This window comes from Manduca sexta, chromosome 2 (assembly GCF_014839805.1).
Source record: "Manduca sexta isolate Smith_Timp_Sample1 chromosome 2, JHU_Msex_v1.0, whole genome shotgun sequence".
In the NCBI taxonomy this organism is placed as follows: Eukaryota; Metazoa; Arthropoda; class Insecta; order Lepidoptera; family Sphingidae; genus Manduca; species Manduca sexta.
In genome coordinates this window covers 8,287,776-8,308,262 of record NC_051116.1, presented here as the reverse complement: position 1 = coordinate 8,308,262, position 20,487 = coordinate 8,287,776, and the positions used below count along the sequence as shown (strand labels likewise).

The 20,487-nt window shown below is 36.2% G+C and overlaps 2 protein-coding genes across 3 annotated transcripts in view; one reads left to right on the top strand and one right to left on the bottom strand.

Moving 5' to 3' along the window:
- LOC115452193 (heterogeneous nuclear ribonucleoprotein L-like) overlaps window positions 1–20,487 on the top strand; it is a 464,908-nt gene that overhangs the window by 66,707 nt on the left and 377,714 nt on the right. For both annotated transcript variants that reach the window (XM_037437252.1, XM_037437247.1), the window contains exon 4: window positions 15,853–15,936. In XM_037437252.1, the coding sequence (XP_037293149.1) occupies window positions 15,853–15,936 (84 nt within the window). The remainder of the gene's footprint in view (window positions 1–15,852; window positions 15,937–20,487) is intronic.
- LOC115449179 (neural/ectodermal development factor IMP-L2) overlaps window positions 1–20,487 on the bottom strand; it is a 325,382-nt gene that overhangs the window by 281,114 nt on the left and 23,781 nt on the right. The gene's annotated exons all lie outside the window — the stretch shown is intronic.

The following is a 20,487-nucleotide window of genomic DNA, read 5'->3' as shown; positions in this document are numbered from 1 at the left end:
GTCGTGATTGTGGTGGTCTATAATATTTACTCGATGGGGTTCTTTGAAATTAAATCATTAATTAAACTTGTATGATGTTATACATTTATTAGATTCCGTCAATATTAACTCTACCATCAGTTCAGAAAGTTCTCACCAGGATAGAACGGACAAAGAACTCTTGTGTTGCGCTTTTCAAAATCAGTTTAAGGTATAAATTACAGTACATAATGCAGAAAAAAGAAAATACTATTGTTTTTTTATTATGATTTAGAGCAGTTTATTTTTATTTAGTTAAGACCTAATGCATGTCTGATTTAATTTTTAGATATCTAAAAACTATAATTTCTGTTTAATTAAATTCTTCCACTGCTGCATGTATTTCAATTAGTTTTTTTTTACACTTGCTCGGTGACCCCATTGCACCTTATCGTAAGTGGAGTGGGGTCCAATAAAATGTCGACTGACGGGAGATGAGTCGGCAATCAACCAATTATGCCGGTCCGTTGGAATGGGATATATACAGGCTGATCCCGGAACGCGGCAGTTACGTGTGCCACTATGGTGGGTCCTTACACTTTGTGTACGATGGTCGCTATCCGGGCGGATATAAAATATATCCTACAACCAGGAAATAAAGGGAAATAAAATAAGAAGCCATTAAATCCCTTTTTGAAGTACCATAAAAACAGATGGTAAACCAACGCGGAAACAGTAGTTTTCTCTTCTATCTTTACATTTTATTTTAATAGTACTGAAATAATTGAAGTAGTGTATTTTTTATACTTACCCTAGACACATGCAAGGGTTACAGTGACGGCGATAGCCTAGTTGGGTGTGGAACGGACTGCCAAGACAAATGTCCGCAGGTTCAAATCCCAAGAGCGCACACCTCTGACTTTCAAAAAAAAAATCATGTGTGTATTCTTTGTGAATTTATCGTTCGCTTTAACGGTGAAGGAAAACATCGTGAGGAAACCTGCACATCTGAGAAGTTCTCTATAGGAATTTCGAAGGTGTGTGAAGTCTACCAATCCGCACTGGTCCAGCGTGGTGGACTAAGGCCTAATCCCTCTCAGTAGTAGAGGAGGCCCGTGCTCAGCAGTGGGCAAGTATATAATACAGGGCTGATATTATTATTACAGTGACGAAGCATTCATATAAGCCAAACAATACTTTGTAATTCAAGTTGTTGGATGGTGTTTCTTCTGTTTATGGGCAGTCGTATCGCTCACCATCAGGCGAACGGCAAGCCCGTCTCGTCATTCAAACAATAATAATAAAAATCAGATTCCTGCCGGCTTCCCTTTCGTAATTTATGTAAAACCTAAATATCATCAGAACAATTTGCTGACCGCATTTATGCATATCACTACATGGTATAAAACAAAGTCGCTTTCTCTGTCCCTATGTGTGCTTCAAACTTTAAAACTACGCAACGGATTTTGATGCGGTTTTTTTTTAATAGATAGAGTGATTCAAGCGGAAGGTTTATATGTATAACAATAACATCCATTAAATAGTCAGCATTGCACCCGTGCGAAGCCGGGGCGGGTCGCTAGTTATTAATACTTATAAGTTATACCGGGTTCCCTTTTGGAAAATTTCATTCTTCGCGTCTAAAGGGTAATAAATAATTTCAAATCAAAACATTCATATGTACGTAAACCTCTGTCCCGTAGTAAGCCGTCGTGAGTCTTTCCCGGTCGAACCCCATTTCGAAGTCAGTACATCACGGGAACTCAGAATGCAGTCGTAGATAAAAGTTTGTTTTAAGGTCCCCTCCGAGTAGTTAATCGGATATTCGGATCTTTTCGTTGTCGTTCGGATAAATGGGGTAATACGTTATGCAGCGAGTTTGTTGTTTTGTTATTTAAAAATATTCGAATGTTTTGAGAGTTTTCTACTTTGGTTCGTCCGAGGTTGTGTACTATATGAAGCTTGTAGAGATTAGACGGAATATTCGTGATTTTGGCTTTTTTTGCCATCAAATCAATCCATATGATGGGACCCGTTCATTTAATTTTTATCCGTGGTGCTTTACAACTGACTTTCAACTGACATCCCAATAGTTGAAGTTAAAGGAAGCAACTCCTTACTTCATTATTCTGTCTTCTGTTTTGCTATGAAGGAGACTGTACAATTAATATTTCCAATACTCCTCCATTTTCGTATTTGTTTAATTACTTTGCGGAATACATACAGATTAATATTATCTGAGTCGCTCGGGTGTCTTAAAATACGTGCGACTGCTGATCCTGGCTTACAGGAATTGTTGTGGCTGGTGTAAAGGCTTGAAAGTCTCGTGTTATTTCATAGTGACTGTGACATCGTCTTGGATACGATCTCTCGATTTGAAAAATAATTGTCGCATGTGGCAAATCACTTACCAGATCATATTATTAGTCACATAATATCTCAACCTACCTCTTTTAAGATACATCATCATCAGACCATTGCAGTTCACTGCTGGACATACGCCTCTCCCTAGGTACACCACAGAGCCAGGTTTGCTGTTTAATGCATCCAGTCTCTACCGGCTCTCTTATGTAAGTCGTCCCGCGATCTGGCCAGAGGGCTTCCCACACTACCTTTGTCTAAGATAGATATGAACTGCTTAAGGTATTAAAATCCGCTGATAATTTATTCGTTATTTATTCACACAAACCGTTATCATTCATGTTGTCAGATTTGTTTATTTTTAATCTACACAATATGTTTTAAATGTGGAACCTATTTTGATGATATATATCCGACTTTGAGGAGTTTACAATACTACGATAAACGATCTCAGTAAATCGTATTTCAAAGCGCACTCTAGCCGAACGTTATGCCCCAACACCCCATATTTATCCGATATCCGTAACGTCGGATATCCGACCGATTGTGCGCTCGTCCCTAATCGACGCGCCATCACAATGCCCTCACGAAGAGCGTGTGATGGACGCTTATGTGCGGATACTGTATCCGAAGCACCGAAAGGGGTAACAAATTACCTCGCTACGTGTAATGGGGGTACTTCGTTATGTACTGAATGGGTTAAGGTGATGTAGTGATGGGTTTTGGCGGACCAAAGAAAAATTTATTATTCGGAAATTATACATACACACAACATCACGCATTTATCCCTGAAGGGGTATGCAGAGGCGCAGCCATGGCACCCACTTTTCGCCAAGTGTGTTCCGTCCCATGATGTGACAGGGGGCGAGCCTATCGCCGTATCGGGCACAAATTCCAGACTCGGGGCTGATACTGAGCAGACAAAAATTCGGAAATTATGTTCTATGGTATTAGGTTTACATGTTAATATTATTTGTACTTCATATTTTATTAGAATTTTCGGGTATTTTATTTATAATGAACTAGGTAATGCTCGCGGTTTCGCCCGTCGAAAACTTTTTAGGCTAAAATCCTGCAATCACTTTAGTCATCCATGGCACTATCTACTTCCATAAATAATATAAATAATTAAAATATTTCTCACTTACCAAATCAGGGTAAAAACTAGCCTATATATTAATCCGGTATACAGTTTATGTATATGTCAAATTTCTTCCAAATCAATTCAGCGGTTTGTGTGTTTATTTTGAACAATCCTCTAAATATTTGAACAAGCATTCGCGCTGTAGTATTATTAAGAAGTAAAATAGATTGTTATTTTAATAAAATTGCTCTTTCTTGCCTAATAAGCTTCAAAAATGCTCCCTATATGTCGTATCATTATAGAGACTGCAGCACACTATTATTTCCAACTGATGCCTCGCCATTTCTTGTCCGGTTTCGAAAGTGAAATCCGCCGGTTTGACAGCTCGGTGTGTATTCGTGCTGATAATTTTTTCGGATTTTTTTCGGATATATCCTATTTTATGGCGGATTTATGCTCAGTGAATTGAAAGATGAGGTTTTATTGTTTTGTGTTGGTTGAAAAAGAAATGTTGGTTTGTTTTTAACCTCTAGTGACAATAGAGGTGTTTTATAAGTATTTAGAAGAGAGAATTGTGTTACCAAATGCGATGGGTTTGATTCCCGGATTAGGAACGCAAAGATAAGTAACTTCATATTTCTTTAAAACTGGAGGAAACGATTTGAAGATCTTCAAGTAAATATGATTTATGCTATAAAAGTATAAGTGCGGTAAAGTATAAGCGGCAATAGCCTGGTGGGGGGTGGAAGGTACTAACGAGACGAATGTATGCGGGTTCAAAACCTAAAGGCATGCCTCTGACTTTTCTAAAGTATGTGTGTACTCTTTGTGAGTTATCTCTTGCTTTAACGGTGAAGGAAAAGATCGTGAGGAAACCTGCATACCTGAGAAGTTCTCTTTAAGAGTTTTGAGGGTATGTTTGCTAATCCGCACTCGGCCAGCGTGGCCGATTAAGGCCTAATCCCTCTCTGTAGTAGAGAAACTCTATGCCCAACAATGGGACAGTATATAATACAGGGTTATTTTTATGCTATAACAACTTACTTAAGTCCCTCCACTAATATTTCCGTTCTCATTTATTAAAGAAAAACAAAAGTCCGAATTATCTAAATAAATTTCACACGTAAATCATGATTCATTGACTTTTCGTCCAAGTTTTTTCGTTATTTCTGTGTGATTTCCCACGGGGTGGTCCAATAATACGATTCGCTAAGTTATTCGCGACTTATAAGATAAAATTATTATTGTAATTCTTTTATCCACTTTGAAAAGTAATTCTGTAATTCAATTGTGAAAGGTTCTCTGAAGTTTTTTTCGTTTTATTTTAAAACTCGTGGACTTGTTTAGTTTCCTATAGTAAATTCATGTTTGTATCTCCGAAGGTTTAGATCAGCTATTGCAGGTTGAGTATGACATGTTATAAGCTCGCTACTGTATCTGGGGGTAAGGTAGAGAAGCAAATATAGCATACACATGTGACTGAATTTAAATCCGTCTCATGATGTGATAAGGAGCTAGTATTTCGTAATTTTTAACGCAATGTAATTCCACGTCTAAATCCAAATCGTGTGTATTTTATTTTTCTAAACTAAAACATTTTTTATTTTGATATTAGCTGAGAAATGAACCCCGAATCTCCCAGTCCAATACCTAGATACCTAGGGTGACTAATAAGACTAGTTTTGCTAAACTCAAGTATCATAAATACTATAATTTGCTATTAATATCAGTCATTGATTTGCTACGATGTATTCCTTATAATTTTAGAGCTTATTACATATGTAAAAAGGATCATATTGCATGTTGTAGAGTAGTTATAATACTATAATATTATGCACATTAACTCTTATAGGGCTGTTTTACTTTACCCACTTAATTTATAAAAATATACTTTCAAATAATTTTGATATTGACTGTTTTATTTACACAAATTTATGCTTTGCTCGTATTATTATTTTGTATTATTCAGCACCTAAATACTCTCAAATCGACTTCACGAACTTCCGTATCCGATTTTGCAATACGATTTTTATCGTATCGCCTAATCTGATCGCCTTTGTATGTCTAGTGTATTTTATTGACATTCGTGAATAAAAGATATAATTTGTTTTTAATAAATATGTTATTTATTCACGAATTTGTGTGTTAATTGCATTTGTTACAGCTTTATATGTTTACTTAATTATAGATATGAACCTCGTATGCATAATTGTTGACAGCGTTTTAAGTATTGCATTGCTTCGTCTCTCTTTATGAAATCCCACGACATAACCGTGTATTCGTAATGACGATAATTAATTCATAAAATCATTGCGTTTATTAATATATTTATGTTATGGAAAGCTAAAACTCATCATGTTTAATGTATGACAATGCTTAAAATTCCTTTGATGCCTTTTTAAATAGCAATTAATCGTATCGTAAGACTTGTTTTATTATTTCAAAACATGTTTTGCAATACGATTTTTGTCGGACTCTAAAGGAAAAATAATTTATAACCAATAAAATGCTGTCAATTAACGTTTATGAATAAGAGGTTAATTGTTTATATATGCCCTTACCATGTGGTTTCGTGAGAACTAAGTATATTTAGAATTTAACTTAGGTCCTCGCCACACTACTGACTAATTTACGTTGTCCAATTTCCGTCACTTTTCGAAGATCGTTTCACACCTGATCAACTAATGTAATTTGTAACTTAAAATCTTACAATGCAATATCGGCGACGTAAATACCGTTTTTATTTTGTCGTATTGTGGTAAAGTTCATATGAAACATATTTTTTGTATTTAATACCATTTTACAAATTCCCGGTTGGTAGTGTTTACGGTAGTCCCGGGATTTCCGGTGGTAGTTATAATGGTATTGTGGTTATATACCTGCTTTTGTAAAAATATTTACCACCGTTCATCCCGGTTTTCCGGTAACCGGAAAATGTGCGAAAAGGTATAATATCGATGGATAAATATAAAGGGCATATTTAAACATATATATGTATGCGTTTATATATTTAGTTAGCGTTTACATTATAGATCAGCTCGAAAACCACAACAGCAGTTTATACCATTGACATGAACAGAGCACAACAGACGGAAAAAGAGGTTTGCCACGTTTAATTATATACAGTAATAATGGATCATTTACGACGCACTAGCCGAAGGGAATCGGAAGAAACAGGATTGTACTCAAATTAAAACAGAAGTAACAGTGGTGAACCTTTGATTTCCTAATCTGAAACATATGAATATAGTAATAAAATATAATCTTCCATGCACATATAAAACTATGACAAGCACACTCTTGAAAAATGGCTATCGAGAACATACGAAGATGGAATACAGTAAAGAAAAAAATGAGACAAAAAATGCACAAAAAACAGTTGCATAACACAAAACAACACAGAAATTTCGAACACAACGATATTTACAAGTTTTTTTTGTTCGTAACGAAAACAGTATTTTTTTTATGTTGACATATTTTGTTTTTATTATGTTTCTTGTAGCTTACTTTTAAATGAAATTGGCATGCACCTTTGCTGTACGCGCGGTGACAGAAATAGAAATATGAAAAATTAATAAGATGAAAAAGGATGGTTGTAAAGAGTGTGTTCGTCTTTTTATATGTGCAGGGAACTGGGGCGGTGAGCCAACACTTGTACGCATCACGCGTTGTGATTAAACGGTAAGTTATGTATCGAAATCGTATTGCATTAATGTGTATTGTGTACGGTCCTAATTTATTTCGAAATTAATTAAAAAAAAAAATTCCGGATACCGGAATTTTTTATACATCACTATAGAATTTCTAATTTCCCGATTATCGATACGTGTGAAAAAGGCCTAAAATAAAAAAAAATGAGCATATAATGAGCATAATAATCTTGAATTGTTGGTTCACGGTTCATCCATATTATAAAGATCCATATTATAACATCATTTGCTTTTTGCACTAAGTTTTGGAAATAAATTAGGACACAAAGGTAAGTATAATCTATAGAATAATGACTTTTCTTTTAAGCTAGTATTTAAGTTTTTATTGTATATGTAATTAAAAACTGCTCAGTAAAAATTTTCATAATGGTTTCTTACGTTACCAATACACGAATGTTTTTGTATGTTATTTCGGACTAATTTAAAGTTGGCCCTATTTTAACATGAAGTTATTGACAATTACTAAATCTCGCTAAAATATATTCAACAAAGGACTTTTATGCGAAAAGAACTGCATAACCAAACCAATATAAAGTAACGTATACAAAAAAATACAAGCAAGCTGCTGACTTAATGACAAACAAGGTCCCATCAAAGACATTACTAGCTGAACTTCGAAAACACGACTTTTCGCGGCATTTCACTGCACTCATCATTGTGAGACATAAGATGTTTAGTTCCATAAGCCTTTAACAGGTTACTGTCTATTTTAGATGGGAGTACAATGCTCGCATAATATTGCTTGACGGCAGAAATAAACATAACAAGTACCTCGGTAGCAAAAAAATTAAATTTGTCGAAAGGGAACCCGACACAAGATATTCCTAATATGCATAAATGCGATTTGCAAATCGTTTTAATGGTAATCTATACAATATTGTAAAAAGAAAGTCCCCTTTTCTGTATGCCCGTATGTTATCAGTTTTCTCAAAATCTACTGAACGGATTTTTATGAAATTTGGAATGGAGATAGTTTAAGACCCTGGGAAGGTTTTAGGCTACTTTCTATCCCGGGAAAATATATAGCGGGATTTTATCCTGGAAAACTCCTTCACGCAGACGAAGCCTTGAACAAAAGCCGATTAGATATAAATTACGAATGGGAAGCCGGCAGGAATCGGCTTATTTTAACCATTCACCACTGCAATACCTACAAAACCGGACTCTCGCATACGACACACCCAACAAAACACATCACCCCTATATCCCTCAGATAGAAGCATCAACCAGGGTATCCACTTTCCGCCATCTCTTTTCCGTCCCATAATGCCGAGATAGTTCCCGGTCATTGATATAATATGTACTACGTACTAGATTTGGCGTTCCGAACATTCACTGTGTTCAACTGGTTTGAACTGATATCCATTCAAACTGACTTTAGTATGGTCTATATTGACAGCTTGTAGTTACGTACGGAGTGGCGCTCATGATAAAAAAACTCGTGTCTAAGTGTAAACTTGGATTTGAATAAAAAATATTAGTCAAATAAGTGAAATTATTTGTTGTTCAAGTGAATAAATAGGTTATAACAGTGACGTTTTGTTTGCCATTTTAGTTCAGATTGTGAACAAATTTTATATGGACTTTCGTGTCTATCGCGAAGCGGCGATAGCCTAGTTGGGTGTGGAACGGACTGCCAAGACGAATGTCCGCAGGTTCAAATCCCAAGGGCACACAACTCTGACTTTTCTAAAAAATCATGTGTGTATTCTTTGTGAATTTATCGTTCGCTATAACGGTGAAGGAAAACATCGTGAGGAAATCTGCACATCTGAGAATTCTCTATAGGAATTTCTAAAGTGTGAGAAGTCTACCAATCCGCACTAGGCCAGCGTGGTGGACTAAGGCCTAATCCCTCTCAGTAGTAGAGGAGGCCCGTGCTCAGCAGTGGGCAAGTATATAATACAGGGCTGATAGTATTATATATTTCGTGTCTATAGAATATACGTCAATGGTTACCGGTAGATAAAATAAGTTACAAAAACTCGAATCGATGGCACAGGCGGCGACCGCTCGATATTCTAAATATAACGTCCATTAATTATGAACCGCGGTGCAGGACGCTAATAGCCCCGATAGGTACACATGCAGTTCAGATTCAGGATTAGTAAATCAGTTAACTTCACAATGCTGCTATCATTTGGATGTGATGTATATGAATAGAAGAGACTTTCCCGCCCTCACACCCACCACTACTCCTGGAAGCCAGGTTCAGCAGTGGCACGAATTATGATTAGTCCTGGATTTGTAAATAGGCCGTATAGGCCGCGGCCTATGGTCGGCAGCCTCTTAGGTGCGGCTGATTTCAGAGGACGCTCACTCGATTTAATTAATCATTCATTTATTTAACTTTAGTGCCTTCCATAATACAAACAAATGGAAAATTATTAAGTATTTTAGAAACCTACATACATAAACCTATCGACATGGGGCGGCGGAAATAAAGTGGCCTACACTCAAAAATATAAAGTCCGCACTGATTATGACACCGAACGGTGAAGCTCGGCGAGTCTTAGGGAACACAATATTTTCTTTATCCCGCAATGAAATTAATAAAATATAAAGATAAGGAGGAATTGGAAATATAATAGTACTAACTGCTTCGGTGGCATAGTTGTAATACGTATGTACGCGGTACAACTATGACTAGCACGCTGAGGCCCTGGGTTCGATTCTTAGGTCCGGCCAAAAATAATTGTGACTGCGTTTTTCCATCTTAAAAATTACTAAGTCGCAGCTCGGAGTCAGAAAATTGGCGATGTGATACTCTGAAAGCACGTAAATTCGTTGGTCCTGATCTCTCTCCGGTCATGTCGGATTGCCGTCTCACCGGACTATGAGAGTGAAGGAACAGAGAGTACTTGTATTGCGCACACACTTGTGCACTATAATATCTCCTGCGTACATGGCTAATGTCCGTTGAGATTGGATGTCGTGGTCAAAATTCAGCTAGGAAGGATTCAATACATATGTGAATAACTTTACACTATATTGTGTGGGACGAAGCGCAATGATAATCAAGTGGAACGCGACATATCCATTAAGAGGGTAGTCGTAGGATATATTTAATATCGGCCCGAATAGCGACCACCGTACACAAGGTGTTAAAACCCGCCATAGTGGCCCACGTAAGTGTCGCGTGCCGGCATCAGCTTGTGTATATCCGGTTCCAACAGGCCGGCATAATTGTGTCGACTGCCGAGGGGTAATCATTTCTCGTCAGTCGACATTCACCTTGCCGTGCACGTTATGTGGTTTTGTTTAGTAAAGCAATACCACAATAATGCTATATATTTTATTTTAATTATAATTTCATTACATTCCAACTCACAATGCAAACGATACAATAAATTCTCGGTTTAAAATACAAATGGCATATTCGAAACTAAGCCCTGCTTAATTGGGCAATATTATTTCAGGCATTTCAATTTGCTTAAAGGTCAATTTACTATGAAATTTATAGTCGTTCGTAGAATGACTTGGATATTTTGAACCAGCTCAATTAGAAATTCCGTGTGCGTGAAATCTCATTTGCATTATTTAAACTACCCTTATTCTTATGTATTACTACTATACTGCCGTGCTAAGCGCAAAATCGGTATGTCAAAGACACCTTATTTTCAGATAATCGAAGTTTTGTAAATATAGTTTCATAGTTTTGTATGTAAAACTGCGATAGAGACACTCTTTTAAGGTTTTTTAACAAGTTCTAAACAAGATATCGTTATTTAGGTAAGTTCATTGGATGGGTATTTCTTTAAGCCGTCTGAGGACATAAAAATCAAAATTTAGATTTTTTTTGAGATACCGCTAGTGAGCTTAACACGGCAGTACACCACCCTTATGAGTGGGACGGACTATCTAGACGAATGTCCGCAGATTCAAAACCCAAGGGCACGCACCACTGAATTTTCTAAAGTGTTATGTGTACTTTGTGAATTATCGCATGGTATTATGTAAATTTACTGAAATATCACGATTACTGTTGAAAAGGTCGCGTGGCTCTAAGAAATCGGATTTACGCGGGAATACTTTGTGATAAACAGATATCCACGCGAGCAAAGCCACGGGCACGGCTAGTTTACTATAAAAACAAAACCTAATTTGTATACTAATTATTTTTAATATGACTACGTTTGATACCCTGACAAGGGTCGGCTTATACTAACACACCGGAGGTTTGGGTAAACGCTTTAGAGGCAACCCTTGGAAATTAAGCGATCTGAGGGGAACACACTAACGGAATACGAACCTCGACTCAGGACGGTCACTAGGAGAGGATGATATCAACCATTAGAACTTTTCTTTAAGTAAAATATACAGAACTATAGTCTGTTCAGAAAGAGATCCATCGTGGGATTTGAGGCCGCTATCGTGTACCTTTTTTTTTTTTTGTTTCGGTGTGTTTCTATACAAAAATCCCTAAAAACTACACGCAAGATCATTTATAACAAAGCAATACGACATCACAATGAGTTTAACATTTACCAAATGGCGGGGAAGGGTTGCTATGTAAAAAATGCAAAGTTAGTTCACTTTTCGGCCACGACGGTTCTCTTTCTGTACAGACTATAAATACAATCATCGCATCAATATATATGTACCACGTACTCGTGGTACATATATACGTGGAACGCCAAATCTAGTAAGATTTGACGTTCCGAACATTCACTGTGTTCAACTGAATTGAACTGTCATCCATTCAAACTGATTATAGTATGGTCAATATTGATGCTTTTGGTTGCATACGGAGTGACGCTCATAATATAAAAACGCGAGTCTAAGTGCAAATCTGGATGTGAATAAAAATATTAGTCAAAACGTAAAATTATTTGTTGTTCAAGTGAATAAATAGGTTATAACAGTGACGTTTTGGTTGCTATTTTAGTTCAGATGTTTAAATATTTTATATGGACGTTCGTGTCTATAGAATATACGTCAATGTATTATAATCGATTGTAAAATATGTAACTAATTCTAATAAATAATTTAGTTTGAACAAACACACTTATTAGGTACACTCTGAATACATTACATTTTTTAAAAGTAATCTATATGGTAATAGAGAACGTTGGCTATCTGCATTTAATCAAAATTTATTAAATTACAATTTATGCGTCACTTCACAAACATCTACAAAGTACACAAACTTTCAAGTAATTTTTTCAGAATACTAGAAGGCTCAAAATCTAATAAACACAAACTGTCACATATAAAATTATTATTTAGCATATTTGAAAGCTCAAAATAGTTTTTTTTATGGCTTTAAATGACGAAATGAGCTTGCCGTTCGTCTGATGGTAAGCGATACCACCATAAACAGTAGAAACACCATCCAACACCTCGAATGACAAATATTGTTTGGTATTCCACTGCGCTCGCTATCCTGAGACATGAGACGTTAAGTCTCATTATGTCATGTTAAACTGGCTACAATGTCTTTCAAACCGGAACACAACAGTGATTACACACTGCTATTTAGCGGTGGATATAGACATTGCGTTGGTACCTACCCAGGCGGACTCTCACATATGAGAGACCACCAGTAAAATTCAAAATATGCCTAAACCAAAATCAGTAAGAAGTAGGTTACACAGTACACACGCTTCCAAAGGTCCATTTATAACTAAGGTCTGTATGAAGCTCGAATGGTTTGCCCGTTTAAATATTCACTCGACCCGCGACTGTGATCTATTATGATCCCGGGTTATGTAAAGCCGGGGTCGCACCAGTCGAGCCGAGGTGAATAAGTGACCCCGAACGAGCGTCTTAGACTGACATGCGCTGTTTGTTTTGATGACGTTCTTTAGCGCTATGCTTTACGATGGACAATTTATTTTCTTGGTGATAGTATAATAACTTATGTGAGTGTTTATTGTAGATTGTAGAATTTTCCGTTCCGGTTTTTTTTTACCGGAAAAAAAGTTAAAATTAACCGGAAAATTCCGGTATGAAATGCATGTTACATTGTTCAGTCCGTAAAAGTATATGCAAATGATGTCAATTTATCTGCATGCCGTAAAACAAGGACAAACAATAACACTTTCACATTTTTACATCGATATCAGTAAACTGACTTAGGTATACATCGCGTACATTATATGATAAAAGAATTATCCAATAAAAAACTTTTACAACCGAAATTAATATTTTTCCAAAGTTAACATTGGCTATTCCGGATTCCGGTATTATAAATTCGGCAGTCACGTGGTGTCCCTAATAAGGATCGCGCCAGATGACGTCATTTCGCTACAAAACTCCGCTAAACTTGGCTGTAGGGTATCCATTTGCTAATATTAATCTCGGAGAGAAATCCGGATGTTTATTTTATACATACATACATAACATCACGCATTTATCCCCGAAGGGGTATGCACAGGCGCAACTAGGGCACCCACTTTTCGCCAAGTATGTTCCGTCCCATGATGTGATAGGGGGCGAGCCTATCGCCATATCGGGCACAAATTCCAGACTCCGGGCTGATACTGAGCAGAAAAACCCAAATATCACTTTGCCCGACCCGGGATTCGAACCCAGGACCTCAGAGCGCTATTGTACCGGACGTGCAATACAACTACGCCACCGAGGCAGTCAATTTATTTATTTTATACTGTTATATATTTTTAATTCATAATTTTCTTTATTCGTGGAGAAAAGACTAGTTTTTTTTATTTGTCTATATCTCCGTCGTTTTCAGCTTAGTTTTGCCAGAAATCTCAGACTAGGATAGGCCTATATCCTGAGAACATCTTTAATGTGTAATCTGCAATGAAAATTACGCGTTATCTCCAGTAATACAAAGTGGTAATTTATTTGAAGTGGGTATTAAAGAATGAAATAAATTTACAAATAGTACAAAAATTGTTAAATTAAGTCTTAATTGGAGATAATGTACAATATAATAGGTATAAGGCTAGCCTATAGCAACTCAAGTAGAGAAGTTTCGTTCCTTAACAATCAATATATGACGTCAATCAGTCTTATTAAAAATTATAATGTTTATACATTTCATATACTAAAGCATGAAGACGGACTGAAGCATAAAGATGGACTTGATGCGGGCATTCTCTCTTAACCAACAAACCTACATCGGCTGTTCCCAGAAATTTGCACTTTGCAACGAACCAGTATAATTGGAGCATTTTTTTATATTCCATGAACGAACTATTTTTTTTTTGTTATGGCAAAGTGATTGCACTGAACCTGATTATAGGCTGGATAGGGTCCAAGTAGAATAGAATAACAACTGACAATTAATAACGATTCTTTGTCAGTCTCCAAAACTATGCCGGCCCTTTTGTTTTTTTTTATTTTTGAGCTAATTTTATTTCTTCAATATTAAGATAGCAGCTAAATACGCACAACACTAAATAAAGCATCTCGGTAACAAATTCTAAACTCAAATCCGTGATCAGGACATGTCCGTAAATTTCCAAACACATTGCCACCCTGCCCGATTTAATTAAATCGCCGGCAATTGTGAAAGTTTCATACTACTCGGATAAATTTAACTCTTGAACAAGAAACAGATTGATTAGATCGGTAATATTGTATGGGGATGATTGATTATATCTATATAAATAACATCAGCCCTGTATTATATACTGTCCCACTGCTGGGCACGGGCCTCCTCTACTACTAACAGGGATTAAGCCTTAGTCCACCATGCTGGCCTAGTGCGGATTGGTAGACTTCACACAACCTGAAAATTCCTATGACTTCTCAAGTATGCAGGTTTCCTCACGATGTTTTCCTTCACCGTTAAAGCAAGCGATAATTCACAAAGAATACACACATAATTTTAGAAAAGGCAGAGGTGTCTGCCTTTGGGATTTGAACCTGCGGACATACGTCTCGACAGTCCGTTCCACACCCAACTAGGCTATCGCCGCTTTTTTTGTCTACACTAAATCTATACTAATATATAAAGCTAAGGTTTGTTTGTTTGAACGCGTTTATCTCAATAACTACTAAACGTATTTTGAAAAATGCTTAACTAATAGGTAACTACATTACCCCTGAGTGCTGTAGGTTACTTTTTTATCCCCGGAAAATATAATGCGGGACTTTTATTCCGGGAAAACTATTTCACGCGCTCAGAGCCGCGAGTACAAGCTATCTAATTATAAATACACAGTTATTAACTAAGTTGCTCTCGAGGATTCACTTGCCCAATGTTTCAGGAAACTATGATATATAAATAACCGGACTGCAATGTGTATGTATAAAATACGTTTCTTTGTTTCGGTGAAGGAAAAACAAATACAAATGCACATTTGTCATAAGAATAGGGTTACGTTCGATTTTGACAATTATTTCATACGTAATAATAAATAATAGGGAAAAGAAGCCTTTTGTAAAATCAGCGATTAAATTTGTTCAGAAATGACTAAATATGACGTCATAAGATAGTATTGCATGTGTGTTTACTTTCTGACCTGATATTGTTTTTTTTAATCTATATTTTTTAATCATTTATAGAATAACATTCGCGTAAACATAAAAAAACTTCTATCAGAGAATAACTAAACATATTGTAATCAAACAATAAGTGAAAAAGTTATTGAAAATATTGTGAACCGTGTAGAATATAAAAAAAAACATAAGAAACCAATTTCAGTACATTATTTACTGAACATTAATATAATTTGTGACATTTTCAAAATTAACTTATTTATCTGTATCTTAAGATTATAAATCGAGGAATAAAAATATGACTCCACGATTCCTTGTTCGCAGTGTCCGAGGATGTGCAGCCAGTGCAGCGCAGCGCGCCGCTACTGCAGTCGCCGCAGTACACCGGCGGCAGACCGCAGCCGTACAGTGAGTATACACCTTTATGTAGTTTAACGACCGCGTTCAGAAAAACTGGCCTGCAACGATGTTAAATAGAATTTGATCTTATCGCGTACATATATGGTTGATATTTATTATGCAAGATTGTAAAATTTGACGTAAATAAAATTCAGCCTTGTTTACTTTTGCCTGTGGTTGGTATTACAATAGCAAAAGCGAAATGCATAGCGCAGATCGTATTATAAAAAATATTATTTGTTGTCTTACAATCGACCGTCGTTGAAAGTACATAAAATTCAATTTCAATTGTTATTTTATTCTCCACGTCGACGCTGACCTTCCAAGTGTCGATTCTATACAAAGCTTACGGAGCTTTAGATCGCTTCAACGCACTTTAGGAGCTTTACACTATTTACTATGGGAACTATATAGTTTACATTTTACTACATTTTTCATATCTGTGTCTGACAGTGAGTATACACCTTTATGATATATTTTTTTAATACAACAGTGTGTACACGGCTTTACAATGTAATATTACCTTATATGCGTAAGTATGGTAAGTATATATTTTTTAATATACGACTTATTGAAATTCGTCGGACAATGAATCGTTTGGTTATTTTGAAAACGTATTTTATTCGCATGGTGTTAGGGGTGATTTTTCAATGACCACATTTTGTTCGTAAGATAAAATATATAAACGAATTAAATAATATGACAGTTATATGTATATATTTGTCAATTTGTCTCACTTGTATATTCAGTCAGATTATATTGATAGATAAATTATAGCAGACGATAAAAAATGAAAAAATAAATAAAAAAACCACGAGGTGGACAGATGACCTAGTAAAAGTCGCAGAAGGTCGCTGGATGCCCATATTCAGCAGTAAACGTCCTACGGCTGATGATGATTTAAAAATTAGCCTATCACATATTTATATTGCCATCAAACTGCGATGATTTTTGACACAATGGCAGCAAAGGTGAAGACGAGTATGCGGTTTCATTCAGTAACGCAATGTCAAAATAACCATGTATACAATATACTATACGTATAGTATAGTACAGAGATCACAGTGAGCGCATAATCTCAGACCACAATGCGGCTTGTCCAAATCCACTTCAATCAACTGTGCACAGCGCACGTTACAATTGTCATAGATTCTGATATGTACGTGTTTAGTATTTCATACTGTAAACGTTTGGGAGTTGAATGGATCTCCTAGCCGAATTGCGGCCACGGCGGACAATCTTTACGGAGATCAACCACGCAGGAGATATTATAATGCACAAGTGTGTGCGTAATACATAAACACGCTCTGTTCCGATTACACCAGAATAGAATGTAGCCTATAACCTTCGCAGGGTCTAAAACTATCTCCATACCAAATTTCATAAAAATCCGTTCAGTAGATTTTGAAGAAATCGAAAGCATACACACAGACAGAAAAGGGGATTTTGTTTTATAATATGTATAGATATATAGCTTCCTTTAAGTGAAAAAAATAAATCTAAATCGGTTCAATAGTTCTTGAGATTAGCGCGTTCAAACAAACAAACTCTTCTACTTTATATATATATTACTGTAGATTTAAAAATGAAATTCTATCTTCGTATTCTAAAGTTTCTAAACAATGAAAAGAGAGCAACTTGTTGCAACTGGAAGTGCCGACGCACAAACTTCGACTAACAACTATCAGATTTAATTGTTAATTCAAACAATAAGTTCAGAAACGTACTGGCGCATCCGAACCCTTGTGCTTTGTAGTTTGGTAGAGATCATCCTGTTCGTAAAGGTGATGTTGAAATGCAAGCTATAAGATATAAGCTATATCGCTTCTCGAATAGAAACCACGTACCGGTAAACGCAGCGGTGCATATGAACCTACAAAGGCAAACATAAGTGTGTCGTGTTCCGGAATCAGCTTGTGTATATCCGGTTCCAACAGGCCGACATAATTATATCGACTGTCGAGGGGTAATCATTTCTCGTTAGTCGACATTCTATTGGACCCGACTCCACTTACCATCTCATTATAAAATAAGGACGTGGTTATGGCCTCAGGAACTCAATCGATGCTGGCCGCTTCCAACACATCGGTGTAGAATATTTTGAGGAGTTCTTTGTTAAGCAGTGGATATCATGTGGCTCATGATGATGATATCGCTTTATTTAGCATAACATTTGTTATGCTTTGATAAATACTAGATTATCAGAGCCTGCCTAAACAAACATAATAAAACAAAAAAAAAAACATAATAATTATTATATTGTGTAAAGTTTGGTGATCAGCTTGCTTTAAGCCGGAAGTTCCCGAAGTTATTCCTCTCATAGATCATTTAAAATTTTTGCCAGTTCCGGTAGACACCCTGCAGGTAAATTTCTATCAAATACCCCATAATATACAAGTTTTTATATGTAACAGTCGCTGAGCTTCTTAAAATATTATCTGCCTACATTACTAGGTGATGTCAAGTCAACATTTTAATTCATTATTATCAAAACCATATATATTTTGGTGGAGCCCCGCTTACTAATCGTGACCTCATGTTTTGGTCACGCCAACGTAGATCCCCGTCAAGTCTCCCGTGGACCCCTGGGGTCCACTTGGACCACTTTGGGAATCTATGCTTTAAGTTTCCTGTCCAGACAAAAACAATAATAACCTAAAGGGTGATCCTAGTTGCAGCTATAAAAATCTATAATATTATCTCTCAATAATCTAGATTGCTTATTAGCCTATAAACGGATTACAAAACGGACGAAACCGAAAGCAAAAACTAGTCACGTATTAAAAATTCATAGCATTCTATCACTGCCGCTGTAATAAAATGAAGATATCTACCTTAATGAACACTATTTAACTTAATTTGTTGCACTAATTAATTATACCAATTATTCACGTAATAAATTGTCGTGAAGTCGTTAATTTAACGTTGAGCACTCGTAAACTGAACGCTGTCGGATTTATGACATCGGCACTAATTAAGAAAAATTAACTGCCTCTCCGACGGTCGAAGCGCAGTTTATGTCCCTCGAACGTTGTTTTAATTTAAGCTTGCATTTTATCGTGTTTGAAATGTTAATTGCATGTCGAAATAAAATTATTTCAATATCTTAAAATAAAATAAATAAATAATATCAGCCCTGTATTATATACATGCCCACTGCTGGACACGGGCCTCCTATACTACTGAGAGGGATTAGGCCTTAGTCCACCACGCTGGCCTAGTGCGGATTGGTAGACTTCACACACCTTCAAAATTCCTATAGAGAACTTCTCAGATGTGCAGGTTTCCTTACGATGTTTTCCTTCACCGTTAAAGCGAACGATAAATTCACAAATAATACACACATGATTTTAGAAAAGTCAGTTTGTCAATGTCTTAACAATATTGTAAACATAAGTAATTGTTTGTAATTATTAGTTGCTTGTTTTATTTGCGTCACTTTGATATATTGCTAACTTTTACTCGTGACATCGAGCGTGGATGAGTTTTTCCGAGATAAAAGTCCCGCTATATATTTTCTCGAGATGAAAGTCGCCTATGCCCATCCCAGGGCCTCAAACTATCTCCATACCAAATTTCATCGAAATCCATTCGATACTTTTGAGGTTATGGCGTTCAGTCAGACAGACGCAGAAGGGAAGTTTGTAATTTATAAAATTTTACAATGTAAACATCTTCGTAAGCTAGTTACAAGACATTAGCTTATCTACTTATTTATCGCGACTTATTACCATAGTTTTCGCCATTTAATAATCTTATCTTACATTTTACCCGCGACTCTGTCGCGCGTGATTTTTTTTCCGGCATAAAATAGTATCACTCAGAAGTAATGTAGCTTCCTGTAAGTGAAAAAATCATTTATAAGATTAATAGGAAAATAAAAATAACACATTCGCCGTATTCTAATATTTTAAATATATCTCGCCATCATTTAAATATAGCTTATAGCAAACAGTAGGACAGCGACCTTAACCTTCGGGTTAAAGCGAAAGTTTCGGAAGCTTTAATAGAACGTTAGCGTGAACCAAACCGAGCAGTTAGTTCGTAACTTTGATCCGATACTAACGAACTGCGGATTACTCCTAAATTTTATATTATCCATAGTGTTCTCATGGTGTGGTGAGTTTCAGGCCTTTTTATTCCGTAAGTAGCTTTTTATGAGCTAATAAATTAGTCAACTGATGTCCACCGTCCATAAACACATAGAATAATAGAAGTCTGCAGTCGCTGAACATTCTGAAGGAGGCTCCTATCATTATCTGCGACTAGACAAGCCACAAATTCTTGCCAAAGAATACCTATTCCTGCCTAGGATGATTCGCGAGGCTATTGAAATTTAAAAAAATCCTAATTTCAATAGGGAAGATGGCTAGAAGCTTGCACATGCCTGGGATCCAGTTCTACATTTAATTAAATCGGAACCCAAAACTGCCGGACAGAAAAATATTTATGTATAATATGAGTTACAAATATAATGTATTTCGAGTCGACTGACAAACTTCGGCCACTAGAAGATAATATCTATTTATATTTAACCAAAAGACTTCACGCACTTATCGA